Source organism: Phoca vitulina, unplaced genomic scaffold (assembly GCF_004348235.1).
Source record: "Phoca vitulina isolate PV1807 unplaced genomic scaffold, GSC_HSeal_1.0 scaffold85, whole genome shotgun sequence".
In the NCBI taxonomy this organism is placed as follows: Eukaryota; Metazoa; Chordata; class Mammalia; order Carnivora; family Phocidae; genus Phoca; species Phoca vitulina.
Window position 1 is genome coordinate 3,418,816 of NW_022589788.1, and position 20,211 is coordinate 3,439,026.

The 20,211-nt window shown below is 59.4% G+C and overlaps 1 protein-coding gene across 22 annotated transcripts in view; it reads left to right on the plus strand.

Moving 5' to 3' along the window:
• Positions 1-20,211, plus strand: part of ABLIM2 (actin binding LIM protein family member 2) — a 151,186-nt gene that overhangs the window by 91,860 nt on the left and 39,115 nt on the right. For 9 of the 22 annotated variants that reach the window (XR_004298263.1, XM_032395440.1, XM_032395446.1 and 6 more), the window contains exons 10-14: positions 6,079-6,225; positions 8,711-8,743; positions 10,384-10,504; positions 13,065-13,163; positions 19,761-19,862. Coding sequence is in view for 21 of the 22 variants with exons in the window: in XM_032395440.1 (XP_032251331.1) it covers positions 6,079-6,225; positions 8,711-8,743; positions 10,384-10,504; positions 13,065-13,163; positions 19,761-19,862 (502 nt within the window). In the remaining variant the exon portion in view is untranslated. The remainder of the gene's footprint in view (positions 1-6,078; positions 6,226-8,710; positions 8,744-10,383; positions 10,505-13,064; positions 13,164-19,760; positions 19,863-20,211) is intronic. The other 13 variants (XM_032395443.1, XM_032395450.1, XM_032395451.1 and 10 more) reach the window with 5 other exon arrangements.

Genomic DNA, 20,211 nt, shown 5'->3' on the forward strand with positions numbered 1-20,211 from the left:
TATGGGTGTATGTGTGTGCATATGGATGTGTGTGCATATGTGTGTGGGGGGGTGTGTACATATGCATATGGGGACGTGTGTGTAGGGGTGTGTGTGCATATGGGTGTATGTGTGTGTGTGCATATGGATGTGTGTGCATATGTGGGGGGGGGTGTGTAGGGGTGTGTGTGCATATGGGTGTGTGTGCATATGGATGTGTGCATATGTGTGTGTGGGGGTGTGTACGTGTGCATATGGATGTGTGTGCATATGTGGGGGGGTGTGTAGGGGTGTGTGTGCATATGGGTGTGTGTGTGTGTGTACGTGTGCATGTGGATGTGTGTGCATGTGTGTGTGTGGGTGTGTACGTGTGCATATGGGGATGTGTGTGTAGGGGTGTGTGTGCATATGGGTGTATGTGTGTGCATATGGATGTGTGTGCATATGTGTGTGGGGGGGTGTGTACATATGCATTTGGGGACGTGTGTGTAGGGGTGTGTGTGCATATGGGTGTATGTGTGTGTGTACGTGTGCATATGGATGTGTGTGTGTGCACATACAAGTATAAAAATAGCAACTACCTCTGGGCTGCAGGTTCAGCAGTGGGAGGTTAGTACTTTTGCTAATTTACCTGTGAGTACCAAACTCCGTTGTCTGAGGAAGAGCCCGAGGCTCTAGGTGCAGGCTGGGGGGAGGGGCAAGCCCTGGACCGGGTGTCTGGGCCTGGCTCTACCACTGTAAGGAACAGCAGGTGTCTTAGAGCACGTCACTTCTCCCATCCCCTTCCCACCCGGCCAGGACCTTTGTTTTCTCTCACACAGTGGGGTTGGATTTGCTCTTCCTGACGCCTTTTCAGCCCTGAATCTCATACTAGTTGGATGCAGAGTCATTCCTGACCCTAATTCTGATGGGTAACAATACCATGCAGTCTAGTCCTCGGGGGAACGAGCCCCGAAGATGAATCGCAGCGTGGCCCTTAGTGAATGTGCACTCAGAGGCTCAGAAAGGGGGGATGGAGTCATCAGACCAGCTGTGTGCCCTTGGGTGAGGAGTGAACCTCTCTGAGCCTCCGAGAGCTTACCTGTACCAGAGAAGACCCACAGTACCTGCTGTCCAGGGCCCACGGAGGGACAGTGTGGGAACCCTGAGTGCAGCCCTGGGCCAGAGGGAGGACTTTGCAAATGCTCACTGCGATGATGATCAGTATGAGATCTGCGCTCGTAGCTCGGCCACCGTAGCAAATAAATCCCACAGGGCAGGTGGCTCCAACCACAGAAATGCGTTCTCTCTGCATCCGGGAGGCTGGGAGCCTGAGATCCGGGTGTGGGCGGGGCTGGCTCTCCTGAGGCCTCCCTCCTTGGCTTGAAGTCTTCTCCTGTGTCCTCACGGGGTGGTCCCTCTGTGCATGTCTGTGTCCTAGTCTCTTCTTCTAAGGTCACCAGTCTGATGGGATCGGGGTCCACCCTCGTGACCTCATTTCACTTACCTCTGTAAAGAGACCCCATCTCCAAACACAGTCCCACCTGAGGTCCCCAGGGTGAGGGCTTCAAAATACGGACTTGGCAGGACGTAATGCGGCCCACGGTGCCGTCAATGTCGTGAGAGATCTTAACTATGATTCCTGTTACTTCAATGAGACAAGGTCAGTGGAGCGCTTAGCGGGGGGCCCGGCTTCCGTGGCCGCTGTGGCTGCGTGGCACGTGGTGACTGCTCGCTAGGCGTGAGCTCCTCTTTTAAACGATCTGGCGTTTGACAAGGACCGAGGTACTCTCGGGACCGTGTGTTGAGCAGTGACGCTGGCCACTGTGGTCATGGCTCCTTGAAAGGCCCCATGACGGTGCACAGTGGAGCATTCGACGCACCCCACACTCCTCCTCCTCCTCCTCCTCCTCCTCCTCCTCCTCCTCCTCCCCCTCCTCCCTCCCTGGGTCGCTGCAGCCACTCTCAGATGCTGCTCAGAGACCTGCAGAAAGTCGTCTGCATCACAGTGCGAAGCCTCGGAGCCCCCACCCAAGAGCACACATGTCCTGTGGCCACATGTGGGTTCCAAGCACCGTGGCCAGTGCCCAGCCTGGACACGTCCGCCCTCCTGGGAGCCAGGCAGGCCATGGGCCAGAGCACCTGGCTGTCCGCTCCTCCCCCCAAACCAGGGTGGTGTGAGCACCCAGTCGGTGCACATCCACGGAACTCCTTCACCGAGGGGGCGTGAGTCCTCTCTCAGGGCTCTGCCCTGCTTTTTCTCTCATCTCTCTGCTGGGATCTGCAGTGGGCCTACTGTGTGCCTGACACCGTGCTCGGTGCTGGGCCTCGAGAGGGGGGCCCCGATCCCTGCTGCAGCTTGGAAGGATCCCAGCTGCCGGGCAGCCCAGCGGCGCAGGAGAAGATGAATACCATGCGCTATCTGACCACCCAGAGTAGCCACCACTCATACTGGGCAGCACGCCCCTAGGTCTCTTTGTGCTGTATTTTTTTTTAACCCAAATGAGGTCATGCTGAATATTGTGTTTGTAACATTTCTTCAGCATGGCAGTGAATCAGTAACTAGGCGAAGCCGAAAATCAGCATTATTACATTACAGTGTATTATTAGTGAGAGCTTATTGTAACTCTGCTGTCGTCGATGGCCATATGTTATTATCGTTTATCATGCTGGACGGAGTATGGAGAGAAAAAAGCAAGGAGAAATCACAGGAACATATACACGTCCCAGTGGCCTTCCGCCAATTAGAGCGTAGCCCGTTGTCACAGCAACCGCCCCAAGGCCAGCAGCGGGAGGAAACGGATCTGTGCGCCTGCTGCGCAGGGCAGATGCTGAGGAGCCGGGAGCAGAGCCACTTGTCCAGGGCAGGCGCGAGCGGTGTGGGTGCCCTCAGGCCACCTCTCTGATCCGTGCCATTCGGGGATCAGCAGGGGCTAACCCAGGGCTCGCTGACCCGTGCGCAGCGGGCTGACACCCACAGACGGGCGATGCTCTGATCATAGCGGGGTCCGAGGCAGGGAAGGGGGTCCACCTGTGCAGGGACCTGTGAATGCAGACCTCACCCAGCCCCTCATTCCAGTGTCAGCTTTAATCTGAGGCTCATGAAATCCAGAGGGTGGGCAAGATGTAGCTGGTAGTCTCGTCTTGTAAAATGGTCCAGAGAATCCACCTGATTTTGGCAAATGCCCCATGGATTTTATTTAATTTGGCAAACATGTCCCAAGGATCTTGCCGTGCCAGACACGGAGTTAGGGAGAGGGACTCCGTAATGAAACAGATCGAGTCATGGACCCCCAGAAACCACCAGTCCCAGAGAAGGGGAGACTGGTGCACCAACCAACATCGGCACCTTCACTTAAAGGAGATAAGCATCCAACCCAAATGGTGGAGGGGAGCAGGGACGGTCTCTCAGAGAGGGAGACCTGGACTGAGTCTAGAAGAACCAGCGGCTGAGCAGGCAAAGGGGCCTGGGAGAGAGAGCAGCAGGTGCTGAGCCGTTGGGCTCCAGACAGCCGGGGAGCCATAAGGAGCTCAGCGTGGTGGACAGTATGGGCAGAGGAGTAGGCCACTAGGATAAGCAGGTGCACAAGAGCCCCTAGGGAACGGCTCAGAAATTCTGATCAGTGTCCATCCTGACTACAAACGACAGACTTAGGATTTGAACTCAGGTCTTCTGAACCCTGCCCAGGGCTCCACAGGGAGGAGTCAGAGGTCTGAGACATCAGACATTCCCTCTCTCAAACTATATCACAAATGGCAGCATTCACCCCAAGAGCACCCACCAGCTCATGAGAGCCTTGGAGTCGGGTGGTCAGGGAAGGCTTCCTAGGGGAGGTGGGCTGGGGCTACTGAACCCAGGGCTGAGCCTGGCATGCTGGGGGCACAGGGAGGAGATACCTCAGGGGAGTGGGCTGGGAATGTCAACCTGCGTTTGGGGACTGCAGTGAGGGCTTGCATCGCCCACCCGGAGACCCTGCCGGAGGATTTGAGCTGGAGGACAGTGTGCTAGAGCTGGAGCTCCAGGGGAGGGCGATGGTGGGGAGCCCGGCTCTGGAGCCCGACGACCCGGGCCTCTTCCCACCCCATACCTCCCTGGCTGTGTGACTCTGGGTGAGCTACCTAACCTCTCTGGGCTCTGCTTTCTGCATCTATGAAGTGAAGGAACTGTGGGTGCCCCCCATCACGGGCTTGTCGTGAGTATTTGGTGAGCAGATAATAAAAGGCTTAGGCCAAGGCCATCCCAGGGAAGAGCTCACAGTGCTAGCAGCCTCTGTCGGCGATGTCTGTTCAGAGCAAGTGCAGCAGGAATGCCCCCGGAGGCTCTTGCCAGGCCTAGATGTGGGCACCGAGGGCCTGGACCAGAGCCGCCTGGGCTGGAAAGGGACAGCTAGTCCCACCACAGAGAGGAGTGTGGGCCCACGCTGGCCCTGGCCCGGTCACTGGGGGACACTGGGGTTGAGCAGAAGGTTCCCTCGGGGTTCAGGTAGAGCCGAGCTGGTGGGGGCAGCCTGACGTCCGGTAAGGCCAGGCTGAGATTAATGCTGAGAGGGGGGCATGGTGGGGAAGAGGTGACCACGTGTGTCCGCTCCGGGATGGAGGGGAACGTTGGCACCCACAGCAGGAACACGGGGACCGACACAGATGATGGTTCCTGCTGTGACACCTGAGGATTGTGTGGGTGTGGCCCTGCCCCGCTCGGGGACCTGTTTCAGCCTGCCGCGTGGCCTCTGCAGCCCCCTGGAGCAGGGAGGGGCGGTGGGGCGATGCCAGGGAGGGCGGTGCCGGAGAGCGGGTGGTCAGGTGGCCCTCACCTGAGCAGATGCAGTGGCTCCACGTGCATCACCGTGAGCACCTGCTGCGGGCCGCGTGCGCTCCTGGCCCCACCGCAGTCCTGTCGCAGCCGGCCAGTCGTGTCAGGCCCTCTGCTGCTATATCTCCAGTGTGTGAGTGCAAGGACGTGTGCGAGTGTGCGGTGGTTTGCGCGAGTGTGATTGTGTGTGCAAGCGTGTGCTATTACACGGGAGTGTGTGCGTGTACATGTGTTACATGTGTGGGTGTGAGTTGGGTGTGAATCTGGATTGGTGTGTGAGCGTGTGTGAGTGTACGTGTGAGTGTGTGTGCTGGGTGAGGGAGTGTGTGCTGTGCCTGCAAGTGTGGGCGTGTGAGGGGGCGTGCGAGCGTGTGTGCTGGGTGAGGGAGGGAGTGTGTGCTGTGCCTGCAAGTGTGGGCGTGTGAGGGGGCGTGCGAGTGTGTGTGCTAGTGTTTGGCAGTGGCAGTGAGTGGGCAGAGGTGTGTGAGTGCGTACACGAGCTCTGCCGTAGGCGCGTCCTCTGTGCACGTGCGTACGTGTGCAGGAGTGGATGCCCAGTGCTTGCACGTGTGCGTACATACGTGCACCCACTGGGTGTGTGTTTAAATGCACGCACACATGTGCGTGTCTTGTGTGCACGCAGACACGTGTATGTGTGCGCGTGACTTTAAGCGCCTGCATGCGCCTGTTTGCGTATACATGTGTCTTGTGTGTGCACATGTGTTTGTTGCACATGTGTGTTTGTATATGGGTGTGTTTTCATTTGCATGTGCTCACACATGGGTGTGCATGCATGCACACATACATGTTATGTGTGTTTGTGGGTGTGCATTATGCATGTGCATCCAGGTATTTGCATGTTCATATAAATGTGTGTGCATTTGCCTCTATGCACACATATGTGGTTGACGTGCTTGTATGGGTTTGTGTGTGTGCACACAGAGATGTGTGTAGGTATGTTTAGGCCCTTGGCTGAGTCTCGGGGTCTGCTGGGCTCTGTGCCAGACAGGTGACAGGCTCTACCTCTTTGACCCTGGGGCTGTCCTATGCAACCATCTGTCCCACTTGGCAGGGAGAGAAGTAGGGGCTCAGAGAATGCACTTCCTTAGGACTCTGTGGTCTTCCGTGGGGGGGCCGAGGGACCCAGGCCCACGTGACCGTGAGGACTCCCTGGCCATGTGCCTCTGCCCCTTCACCCCATTTCACGGAGCCTGGGTCCTGGGCTGGGCCCCGCTGTCCCCACGGCTGCCAGAGCACCTGCTGCCCTCTGGGCTTTGGAGCTACAATGCCCTCCGCTCTCTGTCTCTCAGGCGAAGCTGGGCGATGAGATTCTCGACTACAGGGACTTGGCTGCTCTTCCTAAAAGCAAGGCCATCTACAACATCGACCGCCCCGACATGATCTCCTACTCGCCGTACATCAGCCACTCGGCGGCGGGCAGGCAGAGCTGCCACGAGGTACGGCCCCCGCGGCGGGTGGTGTGCACACGGCAAGGGCCGCATCCGTTTCTGCCCCCTCTGACCCCTGGCCTCCTGTGATCCCCTCCGATGGCCTGTGCGCATCCCCTTTCAAGAGTCCCCAGGGGCTCTGCCCCCAACCCGCAGAGGGTCTCCTTTGCTGGGGGAGGAATTAGGAAACATGCTGGTGTGGAGGCAATCTGCCACCCTCAGCAGCTGGCCTGCCCCTGCCCCCCCGTCTCATGATCCCCCTGTGCTGGTTTGACCACCTGTTTGGACCACACACGGTGGATTCCCTGGTGTCCCTCGGGCGTGTCCTTCGCCGGTGATTTGGTTCTCATGGCTCCTCTCCATCTCACGTGGAGTCTGCTGTTGATTTTCCCTGCTCTTTGGTGGTGTTGAGACTCGAGTGTGGCCATGGGTGCCCAGGATAGGTAGGAAGAGCGATTTGCCAGCTGGTGGCCTGAGCGTGTGTACCGTCCACATGTGGGTGGCCTGGCACGGGTGCTGCCCCGGGGCAGGAGAACCCAGGACCTTCACACATCTCCCCCTGAGCCTTCTGTCCGCTTCTCTGGGAGGGGCTGAGGCTCGGGGGCACCACGCTCCGCGGGCTGGTGCAGTCACAGAGGCTGGGTGCCGCTGCTGAACACAAGGCAGGGTGGGAGGGTGACAAGGACACCCCTTCGCTTGCTCAGCAGCCAGCAGGCGCCCCTCCTGGCTGACTTCTGCCGCAGGGGACACCCGGGACCCTGAGGATGTGGGCGACGTGCCCCATTCAGAGGTGGGACAGGGAGGGGTCCCGACCTGCCCCCACCTACCATGTACCCGAGCTGTGCGTGGGGCTTTATCACCCAGCATCTGGTCTGAGCTCTGGTGGACAGCGCTGAAGAGGGTCGGAGAGGTCCACTGACTTGGTCAGGCTCCCCCAAACGGTGAGCGGCAGAGCCGAGACAAATTCAGGCCTTTCTGCCCCAAAGACCACCTGCTGGCTGTTTCCTTAGCTGCCCCTCATGCTTCCTCTAAGACACGGGAGCCAGATCTGGAGGCCTGGGTTCAAGTTCCCCGCCCCCCTTGGCAGCCCTGTGCCACCCCACCCTCCCGGGTTGGAGCCTGAGGTTTCCTGTGCAGACTGGCTCATGAGGGCCTCAGCTGTGCGTAGGGTTGCTGAGAATGTCACGGAGCCCTGGGCCGGGGAGGGCCAGGTGGGCACATGGGTGCGGAGCGTCATCACCCTCAGTCCTGCTCCCACGGGTCCGGGAGTGTTGGCAAACACACGAGCAGAGCACAGCAGTGCGGGGCAAATGCAGAGTCTGAGCCACACAGTCTCACGCCGCACCCCTCCAGTCGCGTGCTGTGAACCACGGGTGCCTCCCTCCGTCCCCTGGCGGGTCACGCTGCTGTGGCTGAGCCGTGTCACCACCACCCGGGTCGCCGCCCACCCCTCTGACCTGCTCACTCTGCACGGACACTGGGCTTTCCTGGGTATCCATGTCCCGTGGCCCCGTGCCACGGGAGTGAGTGTCCAGGATGCAGATGAGGGCACAAGGCTCAGGGGACAGACATGCTGGCCCAGAGCCGTGCAGCTCACCGAGGCAGAGGTGGGACTTGGGCCGGGGTAGCCAGCCCCGGTCACCGTGGCCTCCACGCCGGCTTCCGCCATCCCCCGGGGGTGTCAGAGTCCCCTTGCTCCCCCATCTCAGCGCCCCAGGGCTCTCCCCTCTCCAGGCCCTGCCGCACCCTGGCTGGGAGCCTGCGTGGTGGTGGTCTCCGTGGGGACCCTTCTGTGGGCACATGATGGGGTGGGGACAGGGAAGCCCCAGAAGGAGGGTCGGGGCACTGAGTTGAGCAGACGCTGGCCTCAGGGCTGGACGGCTCTGCCCGCTTCTCTGGAATGGCAGCCTTCCGGCAACCAGAGCCGGACCTGACCACCAGAGCGGGAGTCCAGCGGGGAAAAGAACAGCACGCTGGACGCTCGGGGACCTGCCTTCACCTCTCTGAGCCTCAGTCTCCCCTTCCATGAAATGGGAGGATTGGGGGACACTTTCCCTTTCCATTCTGCATAGAGGGGGAATCCCCAAACCCCGAGGCCCTGAACTGCCCTCCTTTCTCTGGGCCGCTTGTCTCTCCTCTCTGGGGAAAACCAAGGCTGCCGGGCTCAGAGGATGCTGTCATCCCCCACCCCAAACTGATGGTCTTCCTTTTGGAAAATATGTCCTCATGAGGGAGCAGTGGGCATCAGGGTGGGCCATTGTGGAGGCGCACTCCAGGGTTGGCCCAAAGAAGTGTCCTGGGGACCCCTTTCTCAGGGTGCCATTGACTGTATTTCTCCAAAAAGAAGGTTCTGGAATCCTGCGTCATGTCTCGTGGTGGGGTTCCTTTCCCGTTTGGAGGAGGGTCCGGGCATGAGGACGTGTCTGTGCCCTTTGCTGTTTCTGCCCCCCACTCCCAGCGACCTAACAGGCCACTCTGTGTGTTGTATCCACAGTCCCCACAGGTACTCTCGCCGACGCCGACGGAGGTAACCGCCTGTCCCCCAGCCAACACCCCCTCTCGCTCATGGTGCTGCCGCCCGGGTTATAAACATAACCGCCCACGGCACCCCCAGAAGGGCTTCTGCGGCTCCTGACCATCTGGGTCATGGGGCTGTGGTCCTCGGTGGCCTGAAATGCCGTCCTCGGTGTTGGTTATTTTTATAATCACATCTCATCTGCATGCTTCTGTGGTGCACCTGTCGGCCCTGCAGTGGCAGACACATGGGACATGGCTCTCTTGAGGTCTGGCTGGTGGCTTCCTGTAGAGAAAACACCCAGGAGCCTGGGTTAGCCCGGGCCCACCTCACGCTGCTCTGAGTGGGACATATGGAGCACCCAGATCCTCGCAGATGGGTATTCCGAGAGCATTTTTCTATCAAATAGCATTTATAGTCCGCAGCTCTGTCTTCCTGTTTCCCAGAGCCACTCAGTGGTATGGACAGGTGCCTCCCAGACTCCCGTCTGCATGGGCATTGAACCCTCAGGTCTAGGAATGCGCCCACCAGACCGGGCAAGTGGCCATCAGTGCCGCGCTTCGAAAACCACAGGATGGCCGGCCAGGCCCTCGGACAGGCTAAGCAAGGAGAAGGGATGCCCGTGGGGTAGAAACTAGCCAGTGGGGCTGTGTGGAGGATGCCCAGAGAAGCCGCCACTCCAGGGAGAGAGCACCCATCGCCGTGGGTGGGACGGGCCAGGTGGGCTCAGGACGAAGCCAGGTGACAGCTGGTGGGTGTGATCCCAGCCCGGGGACCGGCCTGAGCCAAGCGTGGAGGTGGGGGCATGGGCAGGTGTTAGGGACAGTGGCTCAGTGGGTTCTGCCGAAGGACAAGCCTTCGGAGGCAGAAGGTCGGCTCAGAAAGCATGAGAGCTGTGAGCTCCAAACCCAGACTCTCCCCTCTCCTGTGCTTACTCCCATGCTGGCCTCAGGGGCAAAGCAGGAGCGTCCCCCCCACAGCGGGCTGCCGGGCTGGGCCGTCCCAGGACACTGGCCAGCGTGCCCTGCCGTGGCGGGCCCAACAGCCTGCCCTTCCCCCGTGCCACGGTGTCATGCCATCTCATGCCACCTGCCGCCTGCTCTGACCGCTCCCAACCATTGCTCATGCTGCTTGAATGGAGTCTCGTGGGCCAGTGCTTGTGGGTCTGACTCAACTGGGCCTTTGGGCCTGGGAGGGGTGCCTTCCTATGTCCCACATGTAGGAGCCCCGCCTTGGGTGGTAGGCGGGGGGAGAATGCAGAATCTTATGGTTCTCGAAGATCTCAAAATGTCGTGGTTGTAGGGAGCTTGGGTGCTGGGGAGGATGGGGCAGGAAGGGCGCTGAGGGGTGCTGGGGAGCCACGCGCCTCCACCGCCCCTCTTCCAGAGCCCAGCCATAGGGAGGGGCTGATGGAGACTCTGCCCTCTGGGATCTGGGGGTGCTGGGGCCGTACTCAGGCCACAGGGAGTGTCGCCACGAGGCCTGACCCCTACCTGGCTGCTCGGGTGCCCTGGCAGATGCAGAGGATTTCGTCCTGGGGCCACGTTGAGTCAGCCTCTCCAGTCCAGAGGGCAACCGCCAGGAGGAGGGTGAATGCGTGGGGGGTGGGCAGGGCCTCAGCTCTGCTGTTCACCGGCCTTCTTCCCTCCCAGGGGGATCAGGATGACCGCTCGTGCAAGCAGTGCCGGACCTCCAGCCCGAGCTCCACCGGGTCAGTCAGCCTCGGGCGCTACACCCCGACCTCACGGTCACCCCAGCACTACAGCCGTCCAGGTACTTAGTCCCCGTGGCTTCTTGGAGCCCGGATGAAGCTGTACCTCTCGCTGCTTTCCCTCTTCTGACTCTGTCTCTTCCTTTACACAACCGGAAAAATGACGGGCCGGGTGCGGGATGGCCAGCGGGTGATGGGAGAGCCTGGCCGGGTCACCTGTCCACGAAGGTTGGCCCCTCGTGTCTGGGAGGGGAGGACCGCTGCAGAGGCAGCTGGTTACCCTGCTGGTTAGAGGAGCTGTCCGGTGAAACACACGAGCACTTAGAAATGTTTCAGTCGCAGGAGATGTCAGGAAGCTAAAGGAGCGTAAATGTGGGAGACCAGAGGTCCGTGAGTCCCAGGCTCATGTGGGTCTGGGGGGGTTTGAGCTATGAGAGCAGCGTCAATGGCCAAAAAGTAGTGAGAATATCTATTGACCCTCTTCACCTGTAGCTAGGATGGTGGCCCTGAAGACAGACAGCCATCCCCGTGGGAACATTGGTGAGGGCTTATTGCACCCTCCTGGCAGGGAGACACCCGGGGCAGGGTGCTCTCTACCCCCAGCCCGCCTCCTTTCCTGCCTGGCACCCAGCTGTGTATTGCTCACCCTTAGCTTCAAAAACTCATCGTTACCCTCGGTGTGTCAAAGCCCTAGGGACACTCCACGCACACACTGCCTTTATGAGGGATTTTTCCAAGCTGCTTCCTCCTTGGCCAGCTGCTGCATGACTCCATTTCCACATCCATGGGCTACAGCTCTAATTTTCGCAGCCTTTGTGGAAAAATCAACTCATTCATTTGCAAAGTTATTTTCATTGACTACCTGCAATGTTCTTGGAACATCCTGCTCAATAAGTGGAAAGTGGATGAATCAGATGAATCAGTGAGTGAGTGAGCCAGTGAGTGTGTGAATGAGTGAGCCAGTGAGTGTGTGACTGAATGAATAAGTGAGCGAGTGTGTGAATTAATGAGTGAGCAAGTGAGTGAATGAATGAATGAATGTGTGAGTGAATGAGTGAGTGAGCAAGTAAATGAGTGAGTAAGCAAGAGTGTGAGTGAGTGAATCAATGTGTGAGTGAATGAATGAGTGAGTGTGTGAGTGGGCGAGCGAGTGTGTGAGTGAATGAGTGAGTGAGCGAATTAGTGTGTGAGGGAGTGACTGAGTAAGCGAGTGAGTATGTGAGTGAGTGTGTGAATGAACGAGTGTGTGAGTGAGCAAGTGTGGGAGTGAGTGAATGAATGAGTGAGTGAATGAGCCAGTGAGCGAGCAAGCGAGTGAATGAATGTGTGAGTGAATGAGCGAGTGTGTGAGTGAGCAAATGAGTGTGTGAGTGAATGAGTGAGTGAGCAAGTGAGTGTGTGAGGGAGTGACTGAGTGAGCAAGCGAGTGAGCAAGTGTGTAAGTGAATGAATGAGTGAGCAAGTGAGTGAATGAGTGAGTGAGCGAGTGTGTGAATGAGTGAATGAGTGAGCCAGTGAGTGTGTGAGTGAATGAATAAGTGAGTGAGTGTGTGAATTAGTGAGTGAATGAGTGAATGAATGAATGTGTGAGTGAATGAGTGAGTGAGCAAGTAAATGAGTGAGTAAGCAAGTGTGTGAGTGAGTGAATCAATGTGTGAGTGAATGTGTGTGAGTGAGCAAGCAAGTGGGTGAGCAGTGTGTGAGTGAATGAGTGAGCGAGTTAGTGTGTGAGGGAGTCACTGAGTAAACGAGTGAGTGTGTGAGTGAGTGTGTGAATGAATGTGTGAGTGAGCAAGTGTGTGAGTGAGCGAATGAATGAGTGAATGAGCCAGTGAGCGAGGAAGCGAGTGAATGAATGAGCGATTGAATGAGTGAACGAGTTAGTGTGTGAGTGAATGAGCGAGTGTGTGAGTGAGCGAATGAGTATGTGAGTGAATGAGTGAGCAAGTGTGTGAGGGAGTGACTGAGTGAGCAAGTGAGTGAGTGAATAAGTGAGCAAGTGAGTGAATGAGTGCCTGAGCGAGTGTGTGAGCGAGTGAGTGAATGAGTGAGCAAGTGAGTGAGTATGTGAGTGAATGAGTGTGTGAGTGAACGAATGAATGAGTGACTGATGAGCGAGCAGGTGAGCAGGCGAGTGAGGGGTGAAGGGCAGTCAGTCTCCCCAAGCGCCCTCTCCGAAGGCCCCTCTCCCGACCCCCGAGCACCGTATTTTGGGTCACCCGGGCTTGTTGGCCGTGCCCAGCCAGGTGCTCACCTCAGAGCCAAGATGCATATCTCAGCGGGATGGGGCCAGGTGCCCATCAGGTGCACGCTCGCCCGGGTCCAGCCAGCAGCTCTCCACCTGCCTTTGAAGCCAAGGAGCCCCCAGTGGAGGGACAGGCAGGGCTCTGGAGCCCGGGGCTGCCACCCTGCCCCTCAGCGGGCCGGGCTGCCTCGCTCAGAGCCTGGAGCAGACTGGTCTGAAGCGCATCTGGTGACTCCCCGTCAGGGGCCTCACAAGGGTGCGCCTTCTTCGGGAGAGGACGCGCGAATGTTCCTAGCGGAGTGGGGCCTAGGCCTATGTCGTGGCTTTGCGGCTAGCGGGCCCGGGGCGGACTCTGACTTGCTCTCTGTTGCCTGCAGCTGGTACTGTGAGTGTTGGTACCAGTAGCTGCCTGTCCCTGTCCCAACACCCAAGCCCTACATCCGTGTTCAGACATCATTACGTCCCCTACTTCCGAGGTAAGGTGCGCAGGGCCGCGGGCCGCGGGCACTCGTAGGGCGTCCGGCCACGCATCTGTGTCTTGCTGTCCTATGTCCGCCGCATGGCTTCCCTGAGCCCCGTGTCTCTGCCCGTGCTCCCTGCTGTGTGTCTCGTGGGTGCAGCCCCGTCTCTGTCGGTGTGTCAATGTTCCTGGGATAAGGACGTAGGCAGCTTGCACTGGGAAGGAGTGAGGAGTGAGGAGCCGAGTGAGAGCCGCAGGGGCAGGAGGCTAGGATCTCCCCCGTGCCCAGCCTGGGGCCTCGTTCCCAGAGCCTTTCCCCCATGACCCCTGTTGATGTCCCATGTCAGCTCCGCGGGGGCACGGGGACCCCCACAGCCATTATCAGGGGCCAAAGCAGAGGGGGCTGTGATTTGTCCGTGGCCTCGGGGCTCATGGTGGCTGGGGCAGGATGTACACCCTGCGGGGGCCCTAGTTCCTGCCTCCTCCCAGGGCGCAGACCCCCCCACCATCCACATCCCTACACAGACAACGAATGCCAGTCACACCAGGAAAATGGCCAAGCTCGTTTCCCATGTGTTACGGACTGATTGTGTCCCCGAGGTCCATATGTGAAGGCCCTAACTGCCCATGCGACTGCATTTGGAGATGGGGTCTTCAGGAAGCCATCAGGGTCGCATGAAGTCACTAAGATGAGATCCTGATCCATAAGATCGGTGGCCTTATGAGAAGAGAAAAGACACTGGAAGAGCCCTTGCTCTCTGCGTGTGCTCAGAGGAAGGGCCTCACGGTCATGTGAGGACAGGGTGGCCATCTGCCAGCCAGGAGCAGGGCTCCCACCGGAAACCAAGCCCTGCCACGCTTCGGTCTGGGACTTGCAGCCTACAGAACTGTAAGAAACAATGTCCGGCACTTTGGGATGCAGCCCTAGCGGCCCAAGACCGTAGAAGGGTGCTCCGGGCGTTAGAGGAAGCAGCGGTGATGTTCTTGCTGATCCCCGAGAGAGGCATTGAGCCCCCCGTTCCGTACAGCTGCAGAGTGGGGCCTGGCCCTCCTGTTGGGACCGGCAGGCCAGCCAAGCTCAGCGGGATCGTGCCCCCATCTGATGGTCTCGGATGGGGCTTGCTGGAACTTGTGTGTTCCCTACATGCGTCCCCGTCGCTTGTTTGCGTGTCTGCCCTGGGTCGACAGAGAGCAGAGCCCCCGAGCATCGGGACCTGTGCTCACAGCTCACCGTCTGACTTTTCTGGACATGCCGTCCCTCTTGAGAAGCAGCAAAGCCGGACATGGTGCCTCCCGTGAGCACGACAGCAGCCAGCAGGGCCTTGCCACATGCAGCCGCGTGGCCCGTGTGCGTCCTGTGGGCAGACAGCACACTCCCTGCAAACCAGGGGGAATTTGGCTAGTAGACGGGTCATGGCAGGTCACCAAGGAGATGCCTCTTCTCCCTTCGCTCACAGGTCCAAAGGCCCCTGGCCACACAGCTCGCCCCCCACCGCCACCCGCCGTGGCCCTGCTTTGGGTGGGGCTGTCCCCCTGAGGGCTCTGGAAGAGGGGTAGCCCAGAGACAAGGCCCGGCCACGGGGCACTTGCTGTGTCTGCTGCGGTGGCCTTGCTGTCCCAGCAGCCCCCGTGAGCTGGCCGGGCCACGCAGGGACCCCCTTTGGCCGAGATGAGTCCAGGCTGGGGTCTGCGGCCAGAGCAGACTCTGTGACCCTGTCCTCCGCTGCCCCCTTCTGACTCTCCACCCTCAAGTTCTTAGCCCTCCAGGGTGAGGAAAGCCAGCGAGCACCCTCAGCCAAGGGCTGGCCCTGAGGCGGTGTCTCAGACCTGCAGCATGCCCGCTCCAGGTGGGTCAGGGGGAGCAGCACCCCCTCCTCAGCCCCGTACAGGAGGGCCGGGGGGTCACAGGGAGAGACAGCGTGTTGTCCTTGGGCAGGAGCAGCTAGGCCCCTCCTTCCACCCCATGGTGGGGGAGACCATGCAGACAGGCTGTAGCCCCTGCCCACTGAAACAGGATTCGGAAACCATTTCAGAGCCTGGCCAAGGGCATCTCCTGGGGACAGGAGCACGGTCCCCATGCAGCCTGCCGGGTGGGCCCAGGCACGGGGCCTGTGGGTCCTGCGGCTTTTGGTGCGGTATCTGCCCTGACCCTCCCGGCTGCACTGGCCACCAATCCCCTTTGTCAGAAATCAGACAAAGCCCCTGCTCTCCTCTCTGGGTCAGATGCAGGGGAGTCCTGGCGCCATGTCTCTGCCCCATACCCAACTTCCAGGGCCATCTGTGACCTTGGGAGTGCCCAGCCTCTTTACAGGACTCACCCCAGAGGAGACCAAGGCTCAGACAGACGATGCTGGCCTGAGATCCCGAAGCTCCGTGGGGCAGAGCTGAGTCGGGCCCTTGTTCACCGGCCATGTCCATCACAGGTCCTGAGTCCACCTCAGAGACCACACCGAGGGAGCCTGTCCTCTGCCTGATGCTCTCATTCAGCCGCGTACTCTAGCGCATCCCAGCCTATGGACATTCAATTTTCAGCTGTGTCAAAGGCCTGTCCTCCTCCCAGCTGGTCATGGCCCCGTGTCCACCCACCCTCCCCGGGAAAACCTTTCCTGGCCTCTCCTCATGGCATCCTTAGTTAGCATCTTTGGCTCCTCTGGGTGATGACCCTCTGAGTGCCGCTGTGGGTGGAGGGCTCCCCAAGGAGAGGCATGCCCCACCCCGGCCACCACCTGCCCTGACCCAGCTAGATGCTGATGGGGCACCTTGCTTTCCTTCTCTCTCCTTGCTGGACCCCTATCCCAGACACACCTTCCTCCCCCCATGTCTCAATGCCCAAGGCCACCCTCTACCAAGGCCGGCAGGCCGCATCTGTGTTGGTGGCAGTCATTTGCACTTCAGTATGAATTTCAGACCCAGGGATGTCTCCTGAGGCAGCGTAAGGTTTAAGCCTGACCTCTCACCTGTTAAGGAGCAGGTCAAGGGGAGGTGGTGCTGCCGGGACCTCTTCACTGGGCAGCTGCAGCTTACTGAGCAGCGAGCCTCCTCCCCCCTGTGGCAGGAGGGGCGGGAAGGGGCTGCCGGTGTAGAGCCTCAGGTCAGGGCCTGCTTCCCACCCACTCACTGTGCCCCAGAGGCACCTCTTCATCTGGCCCCAGTCCCCGGGCCATGCACCTTACTCAGACGGCTGGTGGAGCGCTGCACATGTGAGAACCCACGCACGTCTTGCTCATCGTCCTTAACACGCCCTTTCACGCAGACGGGAGCTGGCTTTGCTTCCAGCCACCTTGAGGACTCGACAGGAGCCGACCCAGGGCAAAGCTGGGACGATCGAAGAGCAGAATGAATGACAGGACATTGGACAGTCACCCAGCGAGTGAGGTGAGGGCCTGCAAGTCCATGCTGTCAAAAATAAATGAGCAAATGAATAAACGAGGGAGAAGGGACAGATCTCCCGAGCAGGAGAGCTCCCAGTGACTTATGTGGACGTGCCACCCTCAAGGAGGGAACCCACGCCGCCCCCCCCCCCCAGTCCCCAGGTGTGCACGGTGCATGGCCTGCTCAGGGCACAGCCTTGGAGGGCCAGGAGGGAGACTGCTCAGGAAACCTGGCAAACCCCACTTGGCCAGGGGCTCAAGGTCACCATCCCAGTGACCGGTCACGTTGATGGCAGGTGCCCTTGACCTAATGGGATGGGAGGGCACTGCACCCCCAGGGTCTTCCTCCCGAGAACCTGCGATCCCTGTCTGATCACGAGAAGTAATCAGACCAGTCCTCATGGAGGGACGCCGCGCAGAACACCTGCCCAGGACTCCTCACGAAAATCATGGCAAACCAGGGAAGTCTGAGAAGCCGTCGCAGCCCAGAGGAGGCTGGGGAGACGGGAAGACGTGTCACGTGATGTCCCAGATGGGGTCCACGGACGGGGGAGGGGACGTGAAATCTGAAGAGTGGCCTTTAGCCAACACCAAGGCAGCGACGCACGATGCCCCGCGGCGACAGGAGCCATTACCCCGCGGGGAGACTGGCTGCAGCGTGCTCCAGAGCAGACCGCTTGCTTCAAATTTAGGAAGAAGCAGCCTCTCCCCCACCACCACCAGTAGAGGTCAGAATCCGACCTCCTTCCCGAACTGCCTCCAGAGGCCACGAGAGCCTGGTCAGCAGGGGCTTCTTCTCAAAGTCAGGCCGGGGCCTCCTCTCGTTTTCCCGTATCCGTGGAGACGTCGGTGGTTTGGGGTTTTACTGCTGACACCCAGGGAGGAAGCCGTCCCCCGGGGCAGTGACTGCAGGCTCAGGGGTGGCATGGTGAGCCAGCTGGAGCTGGGCCTCACCGGGACCCTGGCCCCGGGCCCTCCCAGCCCCGTCCCTCCTGCAGAAGGCGGCCAGGGAGTTACGAGTCCTACGGGGCTGCTGTGGGCATTTCTGTGAGCTTCTGTGGGCAAAGCACTACAAGGGACCCTCGGGGGGGGGGGGTGATGTTAGCAGTGTCTTATGAAAATGAGGTGACCCAGTGAGTCCAGACAGGAGAATGGTCAATGGTGGCCTGGGTCTCCCAGGGAGGCTTTGCACTGGGGCCTTGACCCAGGAAGGGCCATGACAAGTGGGGAGGATTGCAAAGGGGATTCTAGTGGGGGTGGGGAGGGGAAGGGAGGCTGGGAGGAGGGGATGCCAGGAGAGACGTCTCAGCCTGGGCCCAGGGGGCAGAGTTTGGTGATCTCTGTACCCCTGGATGGTAGGTGTGGATGGGCATCATGGGCCACTGCTTCTGGGTCTGTGTCCCCAGCTGCCCCAGGGTCTCGGGCCCCGTGAGGACCTGCTGAGCACTGTGGGTGCTCCCCAGATAGATCAGCACACACACACAGGCTGTTGCTTGTGCTGTAGGAACACACTGCACTGTAGGCTTGGGGCCTGGGGGGACAGGAGCCCTGCCACATGTCCCATCATCTGCAGCCACCTGGGCAGGAGCTGGGTGCACGAGGGCGTCTAGGCAGAAGGAAGTGAGCTGTTCGAAGCCTCCCGGATCCGCCAGGCCGTGCCCGGAGCACAGCAGACTTAGTGATGACACCCGGAGTGGGCCGTCCTCGGCGGTTCCCGAGCCTGTGCAAGGAGACTGTTTAAACTTCTGCCATGTTTCTCTGTCCTTGGGGTGTACCCCGTCACAAGCCACCATTGGTAGAACCAATCGGCAATCGGGAGTTTCCTTTATGTGCACATGGCGGTGGTTTCGCCTGGGGACTCAGCAATGGCTTGAAGGCTCCTGTGCCCCAGGGAGCAGCGGGAAGGAGCCTGGACTGGTGTGGGGCTCTGGAAGAGTCTGTGCTGCAAGGGGGGTGTGGCTCAGGGGAAGGCAGGGTTCACGTGGTGATGGGGGGCAGTCATGGGCCCCAAGTTCCATCAGCACTAACGGGCGAAATTGGTGCCCAGGCGCAGGGGGATGGATGCTCCGAGCTGTGGTCAGCAGCCCCCTTTGTGGTCTCAGCCCGGTTTGGGCTGCGGGGTGGTGGCCTGCTCAGGCTGAGTGCCCACCTCTGCCCCTACGAGCCCTCCCGGGTTCCCGGTGCACCCGACCCAGGCAACAGCGTGCTCGCAGCCCATGCCTGCTGCACCCTCCCGTCCACGTCTACCCCGTGGGAGGGCTGCTGCTTTGCCGGGTCACTGCAGGGCCCTGCCGCTTTGAACAGCTGCACCTCATAGGGGCTTCTTCCAAGTCTGGTGGGCCCCTCCCTTCGCCAGGCCATGATCCAAGGCGGCAGAGGGTTTCCTGAGGCTAATGGGAGAGGAAATGAGGTGTGCCTTAGGAGTGTCTTGGTAAACTGAGCCGTAAACCTCATCATCCAAAGTGTTCAACGCCCATTGCATTTTGTCTATCATGTCATTCCTTAAATAGGTATGTGTAGGGTGGGGAGGGGGGACAAGGGGGTCACCCGGGGAAACTACGACTGTCTAAATTTGTGACTTGATAATCCAACCTTGTTCAGAACACAGAAATTATAAATCCAGATGGGATATGAAATTGGAGCCAGAATTGGAGAATTCCTTTCATTTAATTTGCCAAAAGTAGCTTTATTTAGGAACATGGCAGCTAATTAATATCAACTTGCTCTTATCCTCCTATAGCTGATAAAATGTTACTCAGCGGCATTTAGGAACCGATTTTGTAATCCTATTCTGAATGATTTGTGGATTCTCCGAGAAAGCGGCATCTTTTTACACAAGGATACTGAGGGAGGGAGGCTTTAGTTTTGGTGAATTTGCGATTTGCTGGATTCAAGCCCCAGCTGGTGCTAAATGGCAGACCAACTGTGCACCCCGAGGAGAGTGGGGGTCAGCCGAGCCAAGCCGACATTCCCATGAACTAGCAACCCGCAAGCCCTTTGCCCTTGGGGCCACTGCTCCTTGCAAATGGGGCCACTGGAAGGGGTCCACTGGAGGTTGGATTAACAAGCCGTGGGGCGCAGTCTGGCAGTGTCGGTGGAGGGCACCCTCCCCTGGGCAGAGTGTTGCGGAGCTCCACCAGCCAGGGGAGATGGGTTCACTGGGAACCAGCATTCCTACTTGACATACTGTCCTTTGCCTTCCCCTACCTCCCTTCTACTTGTCTTTGCTCTTCCATCTGGAGGCAGTGAAAGTGGCCGGAGCACCCCCAGCCTCTCAGTGCTCTCAGACAGCAAGCCTCCCCCCTGCACCTACCAGCAGGCGCCTCGCCACTTCCACGTCCCAGGTAGGCACCCAGGACGCGTGATTGGGCTTGCCACGCAGAGCGTCTGATTGCACGGGATTGCTATGATTCCCAAGCCTCTCGGCGCCCCCAATTCTGAGGGTTTGCACATCCGCCTGCTGGAGTGCGTTGGAGTTTCCCCCAAAGCCACACAAACACCAGGGAGACATTTTTGCTCTCCCGGGAATGTGCTGGAGAGAAGGCGCTGTCCGGCCGGCTGCCCACTCTAGCTGCCTCCCTCCCTGCGCCCCTTGAACTAGGTTCTGGCTTCGGGCTGGGCGACGCTTGGTCTGAGGTGTGGGCCCCGGGTGTCAGTCGCTTGTGAGCCTTTCTGGCCACTTGGAATCTGGTG